Source organism: Sinohyriopsis cumingii, chromosome 17, assembly GCF_028554795.1.
Source record: "Sinohyriopsis cumingii isolate HCF-2022 chromosome 17, ASM2855479v2, whole genome shotgun sequence".
Taxonomy (NCBI): domain Eukaryota; kingdom Metazoa; phylum Mollusca; class Bivalvia; order Unionida; family Unionidae; genus Sinohyriopsis; species Sinohyriopsis cumingii.
In genome coordinates, this window is record NC_142977.1 from 16,890,629 (window position 1) to 16,913,212 (window position 22,584).

The window sequence follows — 22,584 nt, forward strand, 5'->3', positions numbered from 1 at the left end:
ACCGACCCACGAGAAGCTACTGGCAGGCTTTCCCACGTACCCAAGCCTATGACTTGAACCCACGCAAACAGAGGTGAGATAGCAGTGATCCAGAACAGTGAGTGCTTTAGACCGTTCGGCCACTCAGGGCCCCTTGTGAGGTAGTAATAGTTCTCCAAGTAGTTATGACTGATAATATATTTAAAGAAGAAATATAAACAGAAATCTAATTTAATTACATGTTTTGATATAGGGTCATAAAACAGGCCATATTACACTAGTCTGAAGGAAGCATGTTGTCACAACGATGAATTGTGTATTTTTGCATGCAAGAAAAATAAATGACCATATGTTTAAGTTCATTAATTTATTTTTATATATACATCTTTACACACTATATAAAAATAAACATTAAATACAAATTCTGACAATTAAATAAAATGCAAAATGACGTGAAATAAGATGAGTATCACCTGATGATAACTAATGTGAGATAGTGGACTGAAATCTCATTCAAGTACTTTACTGAAAGCCAGATTTTTGTTACAAATGTAAACCTAGTTTTAAAAAAGTACAAAAAGATGTTTTCTGCTCCTGATGTTATTAAAAGAAATCACTTCTTTAATGCAAACTGCATACCTTAAAACTACAATATATATTTATGAAACTAGATTTGTATTTGCAAAACACAACTGCCCCCACTGCATACCAGAAGAGTACAAGCACAAAAAATCCACAACCCCACCCCAAAAGAAAACTGAAAAAGTGCTACAGTTGCCTAAAACGTTTTTATCAGATCTAATTATGCAAACAAACTAACATAACAATTTTCAGTTGTCTACTTCTAATGATGCACATAAATACACATACCAAATTTCAGTTGGCTGCTTCTAATTATGCATATAAACATGCATGCCTAAAATTTCAGTTGTCTAATTCCTGTGGTTTTGGTATAAATAAGCAAACAGGGTTTTTGTTTATGTCCAAAAAATATGGTTAAATGTGTCAAGAACTGAAAAATTGCTGTCAGTACCTTAAGATAAGGTATCTCTGTTATAAAGCTTTACTCAACTCCAAATCTTACTGAAAACTATTCTGACCAATCAAATTGCTGCATTTATAAATATGATTTTGAGAAACAGTAATTAAACAAACTGCTGAGTAACATGCTCTGAGTGATCAGATTTGCTACATGTAAAAACAAATATGCCAAACAAATTTAATCTGTCTACCTTGAGTGGTGTTTGGTTTTTATTGCAAGTAAGAGTTTATTTGTCAAAACAGAAAGTTCAAATGAGTTAAGAATGTGTATGATACTGCAAAATTGCTGTAATAGTCCAAAAAGTTAATTAGATCATCGACTCATGACCACGATAATGTAAAATTGTATGGCTTTAAATCAAATCATTATTGTGCTATCACGCTGAAGTGGTTTCACCATGGATGTACAGCTGTATGGACCTGTGGACAAAGCATTTCAAACTACTCTAAATTAATTACATTTTGTGAGGTTCCAATTTCACTGGATTTTGTGGGTTTTACAAACAATGAATTAAAATCCTCAACAAACAATAATCTTTCTGTGGCATGATATGACTCCTTTAGAAATCCAGAACTCAAAACAAAGAAAATTTGCTGATTGTTTCTGGCAAAACCATGAGAACTGACACCCAATGAAATAAATGAATTCACAGTATACTGAAAACATACAAAACACCGGTTGGTAAAATATGGAGATAAGAAAGTTTTGTTCACATTTCAACTGTTCTCATTTTGTGAATATTATCTGAATATCTTTGGTATTGATTTAATGCTAGGAAGGTAAAATATTTCCATAACTCTTCAATGGACTTGGGGTGTTAATCTCCCCATCTGTAGTTCTTCTGGTTTTCCTAAGTCTGACTTATACAAACAAAGAAAATCACTTTATTACAGTATCATCAGTTTTCACAAATTTAGTCAAGTCAGCATATTTCCAATATGTGATTTCAAAGACTTTCTTATTTCCAATAGGAATACTGTGTAACTAAGTTTTTATAATGCAAGTAAAACTTAAGTGACATAAAATTTATATTTACCATTGAATTAAATAAATTATATGCTTCTGAAATATGTAACTTACACAAGATTTTGTGGCAAATATCCACTAGATATTGGTATGATCTGAGCTGATACAAAATGACTAGGATGGATTTTACCAAACAGAAAACCTAAGGATATATAACTGAAGCTCACACATTATTCTACTGATTAATTCAATTTTATCTCCGATTTCATAAGGTGCATTCCACAATCTTCTGTATTTATGCTGATTTGTAAACTGAACACTTCCACAAGAGTATGTTAAAATTTTTTGATTAACAAACAGATATCTACATAACCTACATATCAATCTGAATAACTCCCAAATTAGTCCTTAAAAGAGGCGTTATTTCCGGTTTCCCAACTGTTTTTTCTGATGATTGTACACATTCTTCCTACCATAAAGAATTTTTTTTACCAGATTTAATTTTATTCACAGGTAGCAGTAAATGTCCAAATATTGTTAAGCATCCAACTCACGTAATCTAGAAAGCATAATTCAATAATGGCTACCTTTGCATGCTAATCAAGGTCAGATTCAAATTTACAGGAAGATACATCAAATTCAAATGTATGTACATCATTTTAAAGACAGTGTACATCTAACCATTGTGTAACATTATATTGTGTATCTAACCATTGTGTAACATTGTATTGTGTATCTAACCACTGTGTAACATTGTATTGTGTATCTAACCACTGTGTAACATTGTATTGTGTATCTAACCATTGTGTAACATTGTATTGTGTATCTAACCATTATGTAACATTGTATTGTGTATCTAACCATTCTGTAACATTGTCTTGCGTATCGAACCATTGTGTAACATTGTATTGTGTATCTAACCATTGTGTAACATTGTATTGTGTATCTAACCATTATGTAACATTGTATTGTGTATCTAACCATTCTGTAACATTGTACTGCGTATCTAACTATTGTGTAACATTGTATTGTTGAGTAATACTGATCAAGTCATTTTCAAAGAAATAAAATTGGGTCATGCATCCATTGTGTACTTGAGTTGCTGGAGAGGGAAAAATGACAGAGATTTCTGCCATAACAGGAGGGAATAGTGGTATAGTGGATCCTAGCAATAGCACTCCAAGCCACCCTAACCACCACCAATCCTTTCCATTCCATTATGGCCCAAATTTCTTTAGGAATATTTTTTGGGAAACAAAAATCTTTTTCAGACTGACTGACCCAATTTTTCAGAGCATCTAACCAGACATAATTATGTCAGGCCTTATAAGTACACTATAAAGAAATGTCATGTTTAACCAAATGCATCTATAGCAATTTTTAAGCCGAGATTTGAACTTGTCTTGGAAAAAAGATCATTATTTCTGCAAAATCTGAATAACAAAACAACACATCCTCTTGTTATTTAAATGAGTGCAATCAATAAGTACTTATTTTTATATACACTTGTCAAATCCAACATAATACCAATATGTATGTGTGTGTGTGTGTGTGTGTGTGTACACTAATAAGTCAGGATGATCAGCATAAAGAGATAATTAATATACAGGGACAGCATAAAGACCAATGTAAGAACCAGCTATATATAAAAAAGTTGCATCAATTATTTATTCAGAAAAAGAACCATCATCATACAGGGCAGTTTCATACCTCATTTTTATCACACACACACACACACACACACACACACATGCATATTTAATTTTGTAACAAAAATACCCCAAGGCCCATGTGTGCTTATTCTTGTGAATTTCTTACTTTGCATGCAGTATCCAATTTGTGGGCATCATGCTCGCTGTCAGCCATGCGTTTAAGTAACCAATAAATAGTGTCTTCTTTGAAGAAAATAGGACAACTGTCCCAAACCACAAAATAAAGTACTATGGTAAATGTAATATTTAGCAAAACCATGAAGACTGATACCCACAGAAACAAAATGAATTTATAATTGTTGTTATTTTATGTATTCTCTTATTATCCAGATTTTCCAGTATAAGAAACATTTTCTTCATAAAAAGTATGGAGTGGTGTTCCGTGGTGGTATCACTCTCTCATTGTCAGGCACTGCCTTAAATAGTTTGGCTTCACGATTGTCGGGATCAGCAAATGCAAGAACAGCTGCAATATTGCCACATCTGTAACAGTAATTCGGGGCTGACCAGACAGTGACCAGTTTCTCATCAAACATGTACTTGTAACCTGAAAGTAAAATCCCAGATAAATGCTTAGCATGAAGCTAAATGTTGTCAACTTCAATTATGAGAGTAACAGAAAACACCTTGGAAAATAAACTCCATCAATGCAGATGTTATGCTGATGTAATGCATTGCATTAATTCTTTCCAACAATTCAGTCTGAAATTTTTATAATTTATTTTCATCTTTCAGTCCTCAATAACTAGACAGTGCATTAATGGGCTATATGTGGAAGCTGCAGTCATTTCAATTAGAATGTAAATAGGCTATATGTGGAAGCTGCAGTCATTTCAATTAGGATGTAAATAGGCTATATGTGGAAGCTGCAGTCATTTCAATTAGGATGTAAATAGGCTATATGTGGAAGCTGCAGTCATTTCAATTAGGATGTAAATAGGCTATATGTGGAATCTGCAGTCATTTCAATTAGGATGTAAATAGGCTATATGTGGAAGCTGCAGTCATTTCAATTAGGATGTAAATAGGCTATATGTGGAATCTGCAGTCATTTCAATTAGGATGTAAATAGGCTATATGTGGAAGCTGCAGTCATCTCAGTTAGGATGTAAATAGGCTATATGTGGAAGCTGTAGTCATTTCAATTAGGATGTAAATAGGCTATATGTGGAAGCTGCAGTCATTTCAATTAGGATGTAAATAGGCTATATGTGGAATCTGCAGTCATTTCAATTAGGATGTAAATAGGCTATATGTGGAAGCTGCAGTCATCTCAGTTAGGATGTAAATAGGCTATATGTGGAAGCTGTAGTCATTTCAATTAGGATGTAAATAGGCTATATGTGGAAGCTGCAGTCATTTCAATTAGGATGTAAATAGGCTATATGTGGAAGCTGTAGTCATTTCAATTAGGATGTAAATAGGCTATACGTGGAAGCTGCAGTCATCTCAATTAGGATGTAAATAGGCTATATGTGGAAGCTGCAGTCATCTCAATTAGGATGTAAATAGGCTATATGTAGAAGCTGTAGTCATCTCAATTAGGATGTAAATAGGCTATATGTGGAAGCTGTAGTCATCTCAATTAGGATGTAAATAGGCTATATGTGGAAGCTGCAGTCATTTCAATTAGGATGTAAATAGGCCATATGTGGAAGCTGCAGTCATTTCAATTAGGATGTAAATAGGCTATATGTGGAAGCTGCAGTCATCTCAATTAGGATGTAAATAGGCTATATGTGGAAGCTATTGTCATCTCAATTAGTCAATAGCTGGGCAATATGCAGAGCTGCCAACCCTCCAGACTCGCGATTAGTGAAAAGTGGAATAAAAATTAGTGAATTTTGAACACAGTGAAAAATTATACCATGACACTAACTCCATCCACTTTGGTGGTCAGTACATACTGCATTATATGAAAATCCCAAAATAAAAATAAAACATTATTTACACTGAATACAAGTACTACTTTATTTGCAGCCAAATTTATTGATACACACAAACTTCATGCTATTTGTCATATGATGTTGTGGCAGTCCTGAACTTTCTCAATCAGGCTACAGTAAATTTGTTTTCAAAACAGTTCAGGCTTCCTGCCTGCTGGTTAATCTTGGTGACTAAAATAGTTGCAAATTTTCAGCACCTAAGTATGCAATAAAGTCTGTCTTATTTTTCCTTATAATAGGAAATAATCTTTCACTGTCATTGTTGCTGATCTCCAATTTAGAAAGACAGGTTATGTTCAACAAGAAAGCTCACAAACAATGCTTCAGCAATGGTAGCATGCAGGACTTGAGTAGGTGGCTTAATGTACTCCAAAACTGAAATCTGCTGGGGGGTACTATAGCAGTGTGCTTTTTCACATCATTCTGCCACATGCCCACAGGGCTCGTATTGTTGCTTACAATTTATCTGTCATACATGTACTATGTAATAATATTACTACATGGTACATGTACAACAGGTAAATTGTGAGCAAAAATACCAGCCCTTGTGCACATTCCCAACTGTAACATTCGTGGCACACTAGTGTACAAAAAGCATGATGTACATCGATGTTTGATGGCTGAATGCAAACCAAACTCCAATCTATACTTCACTTTTTGTGGAATACAGCTCTTTTTCCTTGGAGGTGAAAACATTTAAACTGCAATGTAGCTTAATTACAAAATGGTATTAATCCAGAAGATAAAACATTCAACGTTGAATGATTAGTGGTGTTGGCTCATGCATGGAAAACTGTGAACTCAAGCTAATTACGATATATGCCAATATTTCAATCTAAAAAATTCCAACACTTGAAAAAGCTGTCCTCATGTAGTTTCCCAACCTCTATGTGCTATTTGCTACCAATGTGCTTGCTCACATCGTTCCTGCCACCATGCCCAATGCAAACATTTGTGGCACAAAGTGTGCAAAAAGCATGATGTATATATTGGTATTCGATGGCTGAATGCACGGCCAATTTATGGTATATTCCAAACTAAATTTCACTTTTTGTGCAGTACATTTCTTTTCCCTTGGCGATGAAGATGTTTTCAAGATGCGATGCCGAACAGTAATTCAAATCAGTGTTGGCAGCACACGCACGGAGAAAAGTTATGGTTAGGCTTCGGTTTATTTCAAAAGCATATGTAGAACTACTCTTATGCAAAATATCAAAATAGGCTAAAATGCTTGCTACCAGGCCAACTGTACCAATTGGCTATAGTTCTACTAATATCATGACTAGCAGTGCCAGTCCATTTTGGCAAATGCCGATATCATGACTAGCACTTAACGGAAAAATTTTAAATAAATGAGAATTGGGGAATTAGTGATTTTTTTGCATGCTGTGTGAATCCGTGAATTGCTGTAGAAAGTCGTAAAATTCACGCCAAAATTGTAAGGGTTGGCAGCTATAAATATGTGGAAATTTCAGTCCCTTTAATTGGCATATAGATGGGCCTATATGTGTTAGCATCGGTTGCTTCAATTTTGTCTATTTCAGTTTTAAACACAATTATTATCTCTGCTATAGTAAGTCCATCATTCCACAGACATGTGACTTACAAACAGGTTCGAGGGGAAATTTGGTATGGTTAACACTTTTACACTAAATAATTTGAGAACACTGCAACATAATTTTATGTCAACCTTGGATATAGGATTTATTATTTTAACAATTTACAACTTCCATATTTAGTCAGCATGATTTAACCCATTCTGGCTTATAAGTTTATTTTGCTTTTTCTGCACTCAAACAAGAACTTTTCTTTGAGAAGCTTGCCTTTTAGATTTTAAACATGAAGATTCTCCCAAATTTCAACTAATGTAATAACACCTCTAACATGTGTGTGTCAGTGTGTGTGATTTGGATTTTTAACGTAGCTTTAACAATTTTTCAGTCATATAGCTACGATGTCTGCACTGTGGCAGTTTATAGTGATGTCTAGCACTGGGGCATCATGACGCATGATGTCCCACCCAATCACATTATCCTGACACCATGACGACCAGTCCTAACACTAACCTCTTAATGCTGAGCGCCAAGCGAGGCAGCTGTTAGTACCATTTTGTAAGTCTTTGGTATGACATCGCCGGAGATCAAACCTACAACCTCCCACATTCGAGGCGGGCGCGCTCTAAACACTAGGCCACTGGAGCGGTCAGAAATAGGTATGAGTGTAATGAGAGTTAGAATCATTTATTAATAAAGTTATATTCAAAACTTAAAAGTTTAAAAGGAATCTGAATAATAGATGACACTGAACAACATATAGAAACATGTCGTGGTCAGTTACAATATACATAGATGATTCACATCGAAAGTTATTTTCAATAAGCTACTTGAAAATCTACTTGTGATTACAAGTGTAAAATGTAGGCATATTTTGTTTATGAATTTTGACACCATGGAAAATAAAGTGATAGAACAAGGAAAATTAATTAAATATGGACGGCAGATGTATTTAGTGGTACCGTATTTACCGTATATGTTGGGACACCGTATTTGTTGGGACACCATAAATTAATTTTAAAAGTAATTTTTTTGTGCACTGTATGTTCTCGGACACATCGTTTTTTTCGAGTCGTAAGTTGTGGGACACCTTTTAAATCATTTGAAAATTACATGTCGGAAATTGCACTCTAACTGAAGTTTTATTTTAAAAAATATAAAACTGTGTACTTGAGATAAAACTCTTTGATCCACTGCAGCAGCATCTCATCAATATAACCTTTCTCCTGCACATGTAGGATCTATTCTTTTGGTAGATGAATATATTTTTAGCTTTCTCATACCGTGAAAAAATGTTAGAGACAACACTCCACTTGAAGCGGAAACTGCAAGGACAAAAGTCATATTTTTCAAATCTACACTAGTCTTGCTAATTCTCACACTTTTGACGCCCATCTCATCATCAGTCCATCTAGGAATGTGATCAAAGTACACTAGAGTTTCATCCATGTTAATGATCATATTGTCAGCGAAATGATCTGTTTCTCTTCTGGCCTTCACGAATTCATCACATGATTTTATTTTGCTCCAAATCTTCTGGATGATGCTGGGTCATCAATGTTCGCACACGAAGCACTATATTGTAAACTTTAAAAACTGTTCCATTGTTTCACTTTATTTTAAAAATTTCGTGAATACTGGTGAAAAGAAACCAAAGTCAGCTTCCATATCTCGGCCGTCTTTGTTTATTCGAAGCTAAAATATAAAAAATTGGCACACTTAAAAGGATCCAAGTCGGCTTCTGAGGTCAGCTTGCTTTGCAATAAAATAACCTTTGTATTGATATCCTTTAAAAAAAATTTGGCTTCCAAGTTCAAAGTCAGCCTGCTTTATAATAAAAATAACCTTTGTCTTTGATGTCCTGTCAGCAAGTTCAAAGAAGAAGTTTACTGTTGGCTGCCAGCTGTGTTTATTTACCACCAGGGCTTCTTTGTGCTTGGCTGTGGATAAATAGTAATGATACTTTTGTAACCCGCGCCGGCGAAAAGATTGTCACTTGCACTCAAGTGAATGTGTTTTTAAATAATGTTTTTTATTTTACAGTAGACATGGATATAAATTATTCTTGGCTATTTTGAACTTAGCATCGTGCCATGCGTGAATAGCAGTTGTCTTCAATATATCGGTTGATTATTTCCCTCTCGTTTGCGAAATCATCGACATCTGTGCACAAAGCACTATATTGCGTCACTTCAAAATTTGTTCCATTGTTTCAATTTATTTTCAAAATTTCCGTGAATATAGTTGAAAAGGAACCCATGTTTGCTTCCTTATCTCGGCTGTCTTTGTATATTTAAAAAAAAAAAAATTGATCGGCTCACTTCACAGAATCCAGTCAGCTTCCGATGTCGGCTTGCTTTGTAATAAAATAACCTTTGTATTGATATCCTTTACCAATAAAGAAAAAAAGAAGTAACCAAAGTTGGCTTCTGAGATCGGCTTGCTTTGTAATAAAAATCACCTTTTGTCTTTGATGTCCTGTCGGTAGGTTCAAAGAAGGAGTTAGCTGCTTGCTGCCAGTCGTGTTTATTCACCACCAGGGCTTCTATGTTCTATGTGTTTGGCATCTGTGGTTACAATTAATACAAAGGATCATTGACGTCTGCGGGTAAATAGTAAGGATAATTCTGTAACCCAAGCTGGTGAAAAGATTGTCAATTACACCTGAGTGAATGTGTTTTCAAATTATCATTTTTATTTGCGACATACTGTCATACAGTAGACCTGGATATAATTCAGTCTTGATTATTTTGCACCCAACACCGTGTCATGTGTGAATGGCGTCTTCAAGATATCGGTTGACTATTTCCCTCTTGTTTGTGATTTTGTTGGCTCCAGTTTTCAGTTGGATAACATGTTCAAACCTTGGAGCACAACCACACACAATTGCTTCTCAATGTTCATGTGAACAACGTGGTGTGTGGTATCGGACATAATTGATACACGCTACAATATGGAATCCTACGCTTACGGATTTCGTGGAAATATTTTATTCTTAAATGCTCATGTTGAAAAAAGGAATAAATGATAACAATACAAGGTTAGTTTCTTTCTTTTTATTATCAATTCAACGTTTTATTTATCTATTTTATTGCAACATGCAGTGGGGTTGGGTGGGGGGCAAGCACAAATGCAATACAATTTTATTTCGGTTCTTAAGTCTTGGGACATAAGACCAAAGTGAAAAATGTTTCACCGTAAGCTCTGGGACAGGAAAAAAAATAATTATTTTATCGTGTCCCAACATATGCGGTAAATACGGTACATATATTCCCGCGATAGTAGTTCCAAGGGTGATATCACCAATGTCAATACCCCTTCATCATCATGATGGAGATATAAAGTTTTCTCACACATAAATTTAATAATCCCATTATCAAATATATAATAAATTATTCTTCATTTTACAAGAGTGGCTTAGTTAAAATATTTAAGTAACCAGTTTACATTATGACCCTTAGCTAAATTATCTAATGATCTCTCTGTAAATATATTCTGTTAATTTTTTTCTGGGCCACTGTTAAAAAGTTAAATGGTTGTAAAAAAACATAAACTTATATCTTGCCTTCATGGACCAGTTGATGTGCTCTGCAAATCAGCTTCAAACCATTTATGTGAACAAACTGTAAAAAATAAAAATAAAAAATGTAAGCAAATGGCAAGGAATGATGGCTATTTGAACACATAATTTTCATATAATTGTAATTTGAACATCTTTTATGAATTAAGTTTGCTTCCAAACAATTAACACATCAGCTAAACAAATAAAACAAACATGCTCATATGAAAAGCAAGAAAACTTTTACATACGTTAACATTAAAACAAAAGACCCAAACAATCTGGACAGAATGAGCCAGCTTTTACAGTACAAACTTTAATTATTTCAGTTCTCTAATGGTCAGAAGTGTTTTGTGGAAAATGGTGTGTCTGCATGTACACTGTGAAACAATCAGAAATGTGTCCACAATTGGTGTAATTTAAACAAAGAGTCCCTAGAAGGGAATGTTGCTCTACTGTTCGAAAAGAACTTGCTTGAAACTCAAGATAAAACCATTTCTTCATTTGAACTGCCAAGAGCAGAAACATTCTCTGATAATCTTGTGTGATTCTATTTTTAAATTAGCCCCTCTGGCAGCAATATGGGATGTAAGATCATTTGAAAGCATTTGGTGGAAACCTTATGCCAATATTACCATCCATTACAAGAAAATGAATGACAAGCCTTTTGGTGAAAACACCATGCCAATATGACCACCCATTCAGGAGAATTAGTGACAAGACTTCTAGTGAAAACCCCAGTATGACCATCCATTCTGAAGAATGAGTCACATGATTTTTAATATGTTCATTGTAATGGGGAATTGAATGTCTTAGGTGCTTTACTTTCATGTAGAATCAACTATATATCATAAGAAGTCTTTTAGTGAAATCACTATGTTGCTATGACTATCAATTTTAGAGGAGTAGTGTTAAGATATTCAAGATGGCATCAGAAAAGGTTGTTGTTGTTGTTCTAGGGTTTAACGTCATTTTCAGCACAATATAGGCTATTCATGGCGGCCAGTATAACTGGTGGAGGAAGAACCCTGGAAAACCGAGGAAGGAACCACCGACCCACGAGAAGCTACTGGCAGGCTTTCCCACGTACCCACAGTAGCCGCATCAGAAAAGGATCATTTTCGTTCAGGACCAACTAGACACCATTAAAAGTCTTCTGGTAAAAATTATATTTCATTATGACTTTCTATTAATCAGAAGTGACAAGAAGCTCTTCAAGAAAGCTACTTCAATGGTAGCCATATTTCATTCCAGACAAACTAAATATCATTGTTAGTGTTCTGGAGAAAACCCCATGCAGATGACTTTCAATTTAGGAAAGTAGCAATAACTAATTATTAGGATGGCTGCCATGGTGGGCATGCAAGATGTCACATCAGCATCATCTTTGTTCAGCACCAACTAGAAATCATAAATCTTTTGGTGAAAACCTTAAGTCGATACAACTTTCAATCAAAGAGGAGCTGCAATAAAAATTTTCTGATGGTCATTAAAATGGCTATCAGATTGGCAAATTTCTTATTTAAGATGAACTAGTCTCCAAACTAAGTCTACTGGTTAAAACCCCATTCTGATATGACTGTTTCTTGGCAATAACAGGATTTTCAAGATGGCTCCTGTGGTGACCATATCGGATGTCACATCAGTACCATTCTCACTTAGAACAAATTAGACATCATATTAAGTCCTTTAGAGAAACCAAATGTTGATATGATCATCCATTCTGGTGGAGCAGTGGTAAGCTTTTGCCATAATGAATGTCTGGGCAACACAATTTTCCATCTAAATGTCATAAGAAGTCATCTCATGAAAACTATCATGCTCATATGACCTTCCATTCAGAGGAGTACTGACAAGATTTTCAAGATGGCTGCTATGGCAGTCATATTGTTAGATTGGCACCATTTTCATTTTGGACCAAACGAACTCGTGTAGTAAAATTACATCCACTCAGATGGAGTAGCTAGGTGACTGCTGTGGTGGCCATACTGGATATGTGAGCAACACCATTTTCATTAGGATGAACTTGACATTGGAATGAATGTGAATATAAAGTTTTGTAGCAATCAACCAGGTAGCTTAGGAGTAGCAACAACAAACTGGTGTAGGCCAATGGAAAACAGACCATCCCAAAAGATTTTCTGGTCTTTGACACCTAGAGATTAAAAAAAAAAAAGATTAACCTTCCCAAGTCAAACAGAAGTCATAACTGTTAAACTGTTACATAAACAAATGGGCCACTGTTAAAACTTATTTCAAGGTAAATTGTTTTAAAAAACAGAAACTTGCATCAAGGGAGTCATTCATGAGTAGATGCAAAAGTAAGTGGATCTGATGATCAGGTGATATAACCTGAGCTGCCAACCCTCCAGACTCACAATTAGTGGAAAGAGGGATACAAATTAGTGAATTTTGAACAGTGAAATTAGTGAAAAATTATACCATAACACTGGCTCCATCTACTTTAATTGCCAGTATTACATTATATGAAAATCCCCAAATAAAACTAAAACCCATTATTTGCACTAATTACATGTACAAATTTATATACAGCCAAATTTACCAATATACACAAACTTCACGCTATTTGTCATATGGTGCTGTGGTGGATCTTGGGGGCTAAAATTGTTGCAAATTTTCAGCACCTAAGGAGGTCATAAAGACTGTTTTATTTTTCCGTACAATAGAATATACTCTTTCTCTGTCAATCTTGCTGATCTCCAACAGAGAAAGGCAGGTTATGTTCAACAAGAAACTTCAGCAATGGTAGCTTGCAGGTCTTGAGAAAAAGACTTGAAGTATTCTAGAGCTGAAATCTGCTGGGAGTTCTAAATGTTCTCAATATCTATGTGCTTTTCACCAACAGTGTGCTTTTTCACATCTCTGCCACATGCAAACAGAGGCTTGTATTGTTGCTTACAATTTATTTGTCATACCTGTACTATATAATAATATTACAATATAGTAGATTTACGACAGGTAAATTGCAAGCAACAAAAAGAGCCCATGTGCACATTTGCAATTCCAAAATTCGTGGAACACCGTGCAAAAAAGCACAATGAACATCGATGTTTGGTGGCTGAATGCAAGGTAAATTTGTTTATGTATTCCAATTTATACTTCACTTATTGTGGAATACATTTCTTTTTCCTTGGAGGTGAAACAGTAGTGTAGCTTAATTATGAAATGGTATAAATCCAAAAGATGAGACATCGAATGGTTAACAATCGGTGGTGTCTGCCCATGTGTAGAAAAATATGAACTCAAGCAAATTATGGTAAATGCTAATCTTACAATATCTAAAAAAATTCCTACAATCGAAAAAGCTATTTTCATTTAGTGTTAGTTTAAAAAAATTACAGTTGCTATGAGAAAGTACATATGCCATTTTATTTTAAAATCCAGTTGGGCCCCAGTTTTCTTCACATGTATTTGTAAAACTTCGGTTCTAAATATAGATTATATACTTTAAAATGATTGCCACAAGGCAAACTAAGAATCTGTTTCAGTTTTACTAACATCGTGCTTAGTAGTACATGACCATTATTGGCATCAGTGACCACTTATGATATTGTGTCGACCATTATTGGCATCAGCGACCACTACTGATATTGTGATGACCATTATTGGCATCAGTGACCACTGCTGATATTGTGACTAACACTCAACGGGATAAAAGTTATATTTTATTCCCGATTTTAGCCGATTGAGAATTGGGGAATTCGTGATTTTTGTGTGTATGTGGCATGAATCCATGGCTCACTACTGATAGTCCTGAAATTCATGCCAAAATTGTGAGTTTTGGCAGGTCTGATAAATAAGTTAAACTGCTTACAAGTGATCTCAGCCAAGGTCCTATCAATATCAAGCTACACAACAAATTTAATTTAATCCTATTAAAATTAATCAAGTTACTGTACAGACATAAAAATGAATGGGTCAAAGAATCTGAGGATAATGACTTGTAAATTACGGTGTCTTACCTCATTTGTAACTTTAGCACCAAATAGCCATCCTGCTCCCCTCGGGCTGATGGCCCAAGTGTCTACATCTTCTGGGTCAGACCACACCAGATGTAAGACTAGTTAAGGACATTAATATATGGTAAAACACATAAGTTACAAATTAATAAACAAGGTCCAAGTGATCCTAATATGGTCAGACCTGCCAACCCAAACAAGACTAACAACACCAGATGTAAGACTACCATGGACACTAACATATGGAAAAATATAAACAGCTATTGATAAATAAACACACGGTCCAAGTGAACCTGATGTTATCAGACCTGCTATCCTTAACAAGACTGTCGCTATCAGGCAGTTGAGTTTGACCATTTTCCCGTAGTGTAACAAAATATCATGTACTGCTATTGTAATCTTGAAAAACAAAAATCAGATTTCAAATTTTCAGTATTTGAAACTGATGCAGTGATGATAAATATTATGTTCAACTGAATAGTTTGTAAAGTACACATACCTTATTTACCTCAAGTACAGTTGCACAAACTTCAGTTACAAACCCTATACAGCTCAATGGCTTGTTGCCATGTCTCAACTTGATATAATTCTTGGAAATTTTTTCTATTTCACATGGCAATGGCAATCATATCTCCTGTCATGAGACATACTCAAATCAAATGTGATGTCCAATAAATGTTATTATGTCCTTTCCTGCTTTTATTCACAAGAATCTGAATATTCATTTTAACTCTATTGTACTGATCATTAAAACATTTTAAAGTTTATTTTCCCTTCCATCTTCAAAATATACCATTTGTTGGGTTATTTTTAAAAAATTTCTATAATCAACAGTTGGATCATGAAGACACCTTGCATAAAAATATATATGTGGAGTTTAAAGCATTTGAGGTATTACTGTAAAGCTAGTCTGGTTCTCTGGTTAATTCCACTAAATTTCACATGAAACCCAAATCCAAATCAAGCAAGGATGAGCCAATAATCCAGATTTTACTTTTACAATCTTATTTCCATAGTTTTTGTATTCATTCTGTAAATCTGTATTTTAAGGGTCATTTTCGTAAGTCTTGTGGCAAAATCATAATGTTTGGCAGGTCTGTTTTGTTCACCTTGTCAGTACTATAGCAGTGACCATGTCTCTAGGCATGTGATGCAAAGGCTTTCCACCAAGTGGTATAAATATGATAAAATTCTTCAATGGATATTAACAGCTTCTCATATAAGGCAGATATGGGAAAAACTGTTCATCAAAATATCTCAGGAAAGGGTTCATAACATACTATAACACTAACTTGCCAACTAATGTATACTGGAGAAAAAGACAATTGTGAAATATTATTATTATTATAAATAATAATATTGAATTATGTTGAAAACTGCTGTAAAGCTATGTTTCAACTATTTTGCTGCTGCATTCTTCAACAAGATGTTTCCAGAAACACAAATGCCCCTGACAGTATGGTATAAAGAAACTTTGGCTTCACATAAAAGGGCAAACTGCTGTATCAAACAGGGGGAGTAACTCCTTTTGAAAGAAAATCTGAATATAAAGCATGACCTTGGTCTTCTTCATATCCAGCCTGATACCAAATTAACTACAATACATGAAATCATTAAAATGTAATCCAGCAAAAACAATTATGACTTCTGTGACATACACAAGGAATGAACAAAAATCAAGAACACCACGTCCAAGGTAAGAAAAATAATTTATAGTCTCCACAGGAATTAAAATAGGCAAATCTGACATACATTTTGAGGATGTTAATTCCTCACAATTTATTTCCTATGATGAAATATAGGCAAAGTTTAGAAGGAAAAAAAAAGAGTTCATTACAGAGTGTTAGTGATATCACTTGTGCCTACAAAAGAGACTCATGTGATTGACAATTTCCAGCAGTAAGAATTACTGTTATAGATAAGTTTCACCACTGTAAATGTGATTTTATTTTTAAATGCAGCTAGAGGCAAAAATTAAATCTTCATATATATGGCAGTAAGAGAGATAACAACAATGACAATGCCATTAAAATGTGCTAAATGTGTCTTCCAAATGCAGCCAAGACAAAAAAGGATATCACAGAAGGCGCCTTTGTGTGGAATCTCTTGGTTTCTGTCAATAGTCCGAATCTGGTCAATGGTTTTCAGGTCAGGAGAAAGACCTCCATGAACACATAAAACACATTCATCTATAATCTGAAAGTGAAAATAATGATAAAAATATACGTAAAAATATATTATTTTTTGTCAATGACATGCAAACTACATTAAAATTGTATTTAATGCTCATGAGCATAAAACTGGCATAAATTCAGCATGTGGTCAGACAAGTGACATGTGATTCACATCAACTTCAACATAAGTTTGTAGCAAGTTAATTGTCACTGAGTAAACAGCAAACAGTTTACTAAAACATAGGTTCAATTAACAAACTGCAAACAAAATTTCCCTAAAGTAGTTTGATTTACTGTACAATAGTGTCCAATAAAAAAAGGCAACCAAAAAAAAATGTAACAAAAATTATTCACTAAATATTTAGCAAATTATGTCTGTTAATTCTAATGGCAATCTGAAAAAAATTATTGGCATTATGATGCAAAGGAAATGGAAGCTATGTGCCTTTCCCAAGGACATAATGAACGAACAAAGCTGACTTGAGTGGGTGTTTAACCTGCTACCCTTGATTTATAAGTTCAACACGCTACTAACTAAACTACAGTGGTTACCATTTAGCAGCTCAAGACAAAATTAAATTTCACAATTAAACATCCTTGTGCCTAGTTCTTGGTATTATATTTGATCACAAAATTGTATGGACTTTTCAATTTCAAGAACTATAAAATACGAAACAGTGATACAAAGTGAAGTGAGTTCTGATGAGAATGTAGGTGTTCTTGTCAGCCAATACTAAAATGGTTGACAATCTCTTACCGCTGCTATTGTTAGAAGATCAAAGACTTTGCAGCAGTACCTCCAAGCATTGGCATTCCCATATTTTGTCTGACATTCATCTGAAAAATAACTAAAACTTTATACACCATTTAGAAATAAAAGCATGATAAATAAGAAAGCATCTGTTGCTGACATTTAGGTTGATGTTATTGGAGATTTGCTCTATTTGAGAAGACCTTATTAAATTTAATGAATCTTGGGCAAGGAAGCAACTCATAAATGGCACTTCCTTGTTAATCCTTGTATGGATGGATTGCAACTTTGCTTAACATGTATTAATAGTTACCAATGTAACAATTAATTATACTATGTTGTGCAAATATCCGAACTTATACTCATGTCATCAAATATTCACACAACTTTCTTAATTATATTATATCCAATTATTTTGTGTATTATATTAAATATTTAAAATATCAGAATATAAACTTATTGTTGATGGAAGATGTTAGGTCTCGTGTCAAATAATAAATTCTTACATAGCATCGTACGATTAAAAGGATAAAAAACATTTATAGTTATCTCAACTAATTCAGCCACTAAGCTGGTTTTATTATTCTTCACTACTGAAGAACCTTAATTGTTCATCTGACACAGTTACAGAAGCTAATTAACTGAGTTGTTGTTGTTGTTGTTGTGGGGTTTAACGCCATTTTTCAGCACACGATAGGCTATGCATGGCGGCCAGTATTAATGGTGGAGGAAGAACCAGGGAAAACCCCAGGAAGAACCACTGACCCACGAGAAGCTACTGGCAAGCTTTCTCACATACCCACATTGGCCGAATTCGAGACTCGAACCCATGCAGACAGAGGTGAGATGGCAGTGATCCGTAACGGAGAGCGCTTTAGACCACTCGGCCACTCGGGGCCCCATTAACTGAGTTAATGGTTTCCCTGCCACGTACAATGCATAAAATTTGCCAACATCTCAGCAAAATCTCCTGGCAGTGGTTGTCTAATTACGAAGAGCACCAACACTTTGCCTTTGGCATATTCTGTTACTAGTTCTTCAACAACTGCTGTGATGTATTGGTAAAAAGATTTTAAGTACAAAAGAAATGCTGCAGTTTTTTTAAACACTTCTATTTTGTGTTTTTTTCTTTCTTTTTAACTCGGAAGTGTTTATGTGCATGATTTTGTTCTTAAGTATAAACAGCATATATATTTTTGTTCAATCGTATTTGTTTATAATAGATATTCTGGCAATGATATGGAATGGTTGCAATTCTCACTTTCAACTGCATTCTTTGTTAGTTCCTTTTTCATTTTATGTTACTGGTAGTGTAACATAGTCTGTTAGACTTGTCTAAAATCTTGTTCATTTTCTACATGATTTTATATCAACAGTATTTACTTGCCCTTGGTGCAATCAATTGTATGAATACAATACTAATACAGAATTTAACAACTTTAGGTTTCATTGCTTTCACTCTAGATTAAAGTATTAAAGTAATCAATTACATGTCAACCACTCCAGTGGCCTAGTGGTTAGAGCGTCCGCCTCAGATGCGGGAGGTCATGGGTTTGATCTCCAGCAGAGTCATACCAAAGACTTACAAAAATGGTACTAACAGATGCCTAATTTAGCGTTCAGCATTATGAGGTTAGTGTTAGGACTGGTCTGCCCGGTGTCAGGATAATGTAACTGGGTGGGACATCATGCTACATGTCTGTGGCATGATGCCCCAGTGCTAGACATCACTATTAACTGCCACATTGCAGACACTGTAGCGATATAACTGAAAAATTGTTAAAGCTAAGTTAAAAATCCAAATCACATCATATTACACTATTACCTGTGAGATTTGAAAAAGAGACAGTCATAGTGTATTCTCTGGCAAAGGAAGATTTGACAACAAACGTGACTAAATAAAGAACTATCAACCTCAAACTTAAAATTGGGAGAGAAATGTGTATACTATAGATTTTGCTGAGAAATATCTTGTATCGATACAAAATACTGTGATGCACTGTACAAATATTACAATATGCCGGTGTACCTGCACAGCATCACCACCCAATAAACACACAAAACATGATTACTTCAGTAGATGGAAGTGTGTAAGCATGATTCATCTCTGAAGTCACAGAACTGAAACACAGCTGTGTATCTGGAAAGGATAAGCTGTTGGCAAAGTGAACAAAGCCCTGTAAAACTAAATTTTACAACACCAGTCTGACAGACTGTCACAATGTGAAGCACAGCAGCAAGGTGGAAAATGTTATGCTTAGCTAAAACAAATCTCAACAATTAGTAATTCCAGATGTTACAACACCCTTCGACATAGTAACACTATCCAGCATCAGAATAAATCATTAATGTAGAGCTCAATCTCAAAAGTAGCTAACACAGACATGTTCAAATATTACAATTAGCATGGCCATTGTGTGTTTGGCACTCCCTCTCAGCAATACACATGCTGAAATATCATCAGACAGAGGTGAGATGGCAGTGATCCCTAACGGAGAGCACTTTAGACCACTCGGGGCCCCTGGGGAAGTCTTAAGTGTACCATCGAGGCTCATGTTGTGTGCACAATTATTCGTCATCACAGGGGCTCGTATGACTGCTTACAATTTTCTTGTCATACGTGTACTATGTAATAATACAAGGGAGGACACTTCTCTACTTTATCGCGTGACCTATTTAAGAATCAATGCTAATATTTCAAGCTAGACCATCCTAACTTTGTGCCTGTCCACGATTCGTGCACCATTTTGCTCGCAACTTAAACGTTGTTGTTTTGAGATACTGATGACATTAACTAGGTCAGTATCTTTCGTCATCAGCAAGTAACGATTAAGAAATATCTGACAGAATAAAATTTAAATACATACTATTATACAAGTAAAAGATAGCACGAAATAAATGTCCGGTTTAACTAAAGCCATTTCTGCCTCAAGTTTGTGGCCCTGGAGCAAGTATTAGCTGTTCTCATCAGGGCCACAATTCACGTTTGTTTACTAGACTCTTTTTTTATTAGCAGGAAACCCAAGACACTTTTGTCATGGCAAAGGCAACATAAAATCTTTGTTACCATAACATGCACTTCTTATATAATGTTAGGAAAAAAAGGAATGAAATGGACAACTATACAGAATGAAATTTTCACTGAAATATTTAAATAAAAGGTACATCTTTGTTTTTTAATAAAACTAAGAAAAAAATCTAATATAAATTGACCATGTCTGTAAATATTAATTTTACTTGAAACAGTTCAAAGAAAACAGACGGGATTCTTGAATGTGAAACCACTTGTCATAGATTCATTCTATTTTGATACTACATACATAGCAGACCAGCCTAAACTGAAAATAAATGGTGCCAGATATCATAAAAAAATGGGCTGTATCGATGTGACTGTTGTATGTTATATGACTGAAAAATGTTATTAGAGAAGGATTTTGTTAAACTTAAAAACATGTTGCACCATACTGTCGTAAAGGGACAAACCATGGCAGGTCGAGGATACTACAACAGTCATTATATATGACCTTTACTACTATTCGCTGACGTTACTGTAGATATGCAGACTAGTTAAAGTGAGTGTTAAATAATTTATACATTTCTTTTGTGTCTAAACTCTTTTATTAACTACTAATCCACATTGTTTTAGCCAATTTGTTACAAAAATGTTGCAGATCCTGGTAAGTAGCAATAATAAATGCATGTCAAAAAATAAATATGCAAGTTTTCATATAGTTTTCTGTAATTATGGCATGTAATATACAGAATGCTCTCTTTATGCTCAGATTATGCTCTTTGCCACTTATATTAGGAATAAATTATGCTTAGAACTCTCTTGGGGGTTGATGCATGAACCTACAACAAAACAGTTCAGGTTCTCATTTAGTACAATTTCCCTTTGATCAGGCACCCAGGCAACAGATCAATAGAATTGATGGGAACCTGGTAGAAATTTCCACAAATTCTGACAACTAAATGTTACTTAAAGTGTGACGTAACAGTTGGTTGTTTTATTAATTCTGAAATGGAATTTGAGCATGCTGTAGGCTATATCATGCTGACGAAATGTAACTAAGTACCCTTTCCATGTGCCAAAGCTTAGCTGGCCTGGGCAGTTATGGAACCCATGATCTTTGGACTAAAAATCTTACATTGCATCGACTGAACTTTTTTTTTTTTGTTGTTGTTGTTATAGGGTTTAACGCCATTTTTCAGCACAAGATAGGCTATACATGGCGGCCAGTATTAATGGTGGAGGAAGAACCGGGAAAACCCCAGAAAGAACCACCGACCCACGAGAAGCTACCGGCAAGCTTTCTCACATATCCACATTTGCCGAGCCCGAGACTCGAACCCACGCAGATAGAGGTGAGATGGCAGTGATCCGTGACGGACAGCGCTTTAGACCACTCGGCCACTTGGGGCCCCGCATCGACTGAACTACCATGGCTCTCAAATTTTATTACATCAATGAATTTTCTTCAGAGATGGGTCCCAACTTTACCAACATATCTTCAAGTTTAAATCTGAACACTGAGGAATTTTACTGGTGGAATTTTAAGTTAAGACTTAAATTTCAACCAATCAGATCACGATTTCATCAAAGTATCTTATGTTGGTTCAGAATCCAGCAACCTGACTGGACAATTTCCTTTTAAGCTGGACTCAGATTTTTCTGTCTTTGTTCCAGACTAATGCTGGTGAAAATGTAACCTGATTTCTGTGTACAAGTCCAGCCTCAAGTTCCACTGATGAATCCAAGCCATGTTTGAAATTTGAGCATAAATCTGCCAATAAAAAGCAGTACACTGAAAATGAAACCTGGAAATGCATTTGGAAACTCACCATAAAAACCATATATTTGGGTAATTTGTCTACTCTCGTGGTTTCCCCTTAGTAGCACTATCTTATCTGGCCATCTAAAA

The 22,584-nt window shown here is 34.9% G+C and overlaps 1 protein-coding gene across 1 annotated transcript in view; it reads right to left on the bottom strand.

The window, feature by feature from the left end:
• Positions 1–331: 331 nt before the first annotated feature.
• Positions 332–22,584, bottom strand: part of LOC149777824 (serine/threonine-protein phosphatase 6 catalytic subunit) — a 37,492-nt gene continuing 15,239 nt past the window's right edge. The window contains exons 5-10 of the mRNA XM_089938884.1: positions 22,505–22,578; positions 17,669–17,748; positions 16,814–16,933; positions 14,741–14,830; positions 10,764–10,821; positions 332–4,246 (exon numbers count right to left, since the gene is read on the bottom strand). Of these exons, the coding sequence (XP_089795010.1) occupies positions 4,056–4,246; positions 10,764–10,821; positions 14,741–14,830; positions 16,814–16,933; positions 17,669–17,748; positions 22,505–22,578 (613 nt within the window). The 3' untranslated portion in view covers positions 332–4,055. The remainder of the gene's footprint in view (positions 4,247–10,763; positions 10,822–14,740; positions 14,831–16,813; positions 16,934–17,668; positions 17,749–22,504; positions 22,579–22,584) is intronic.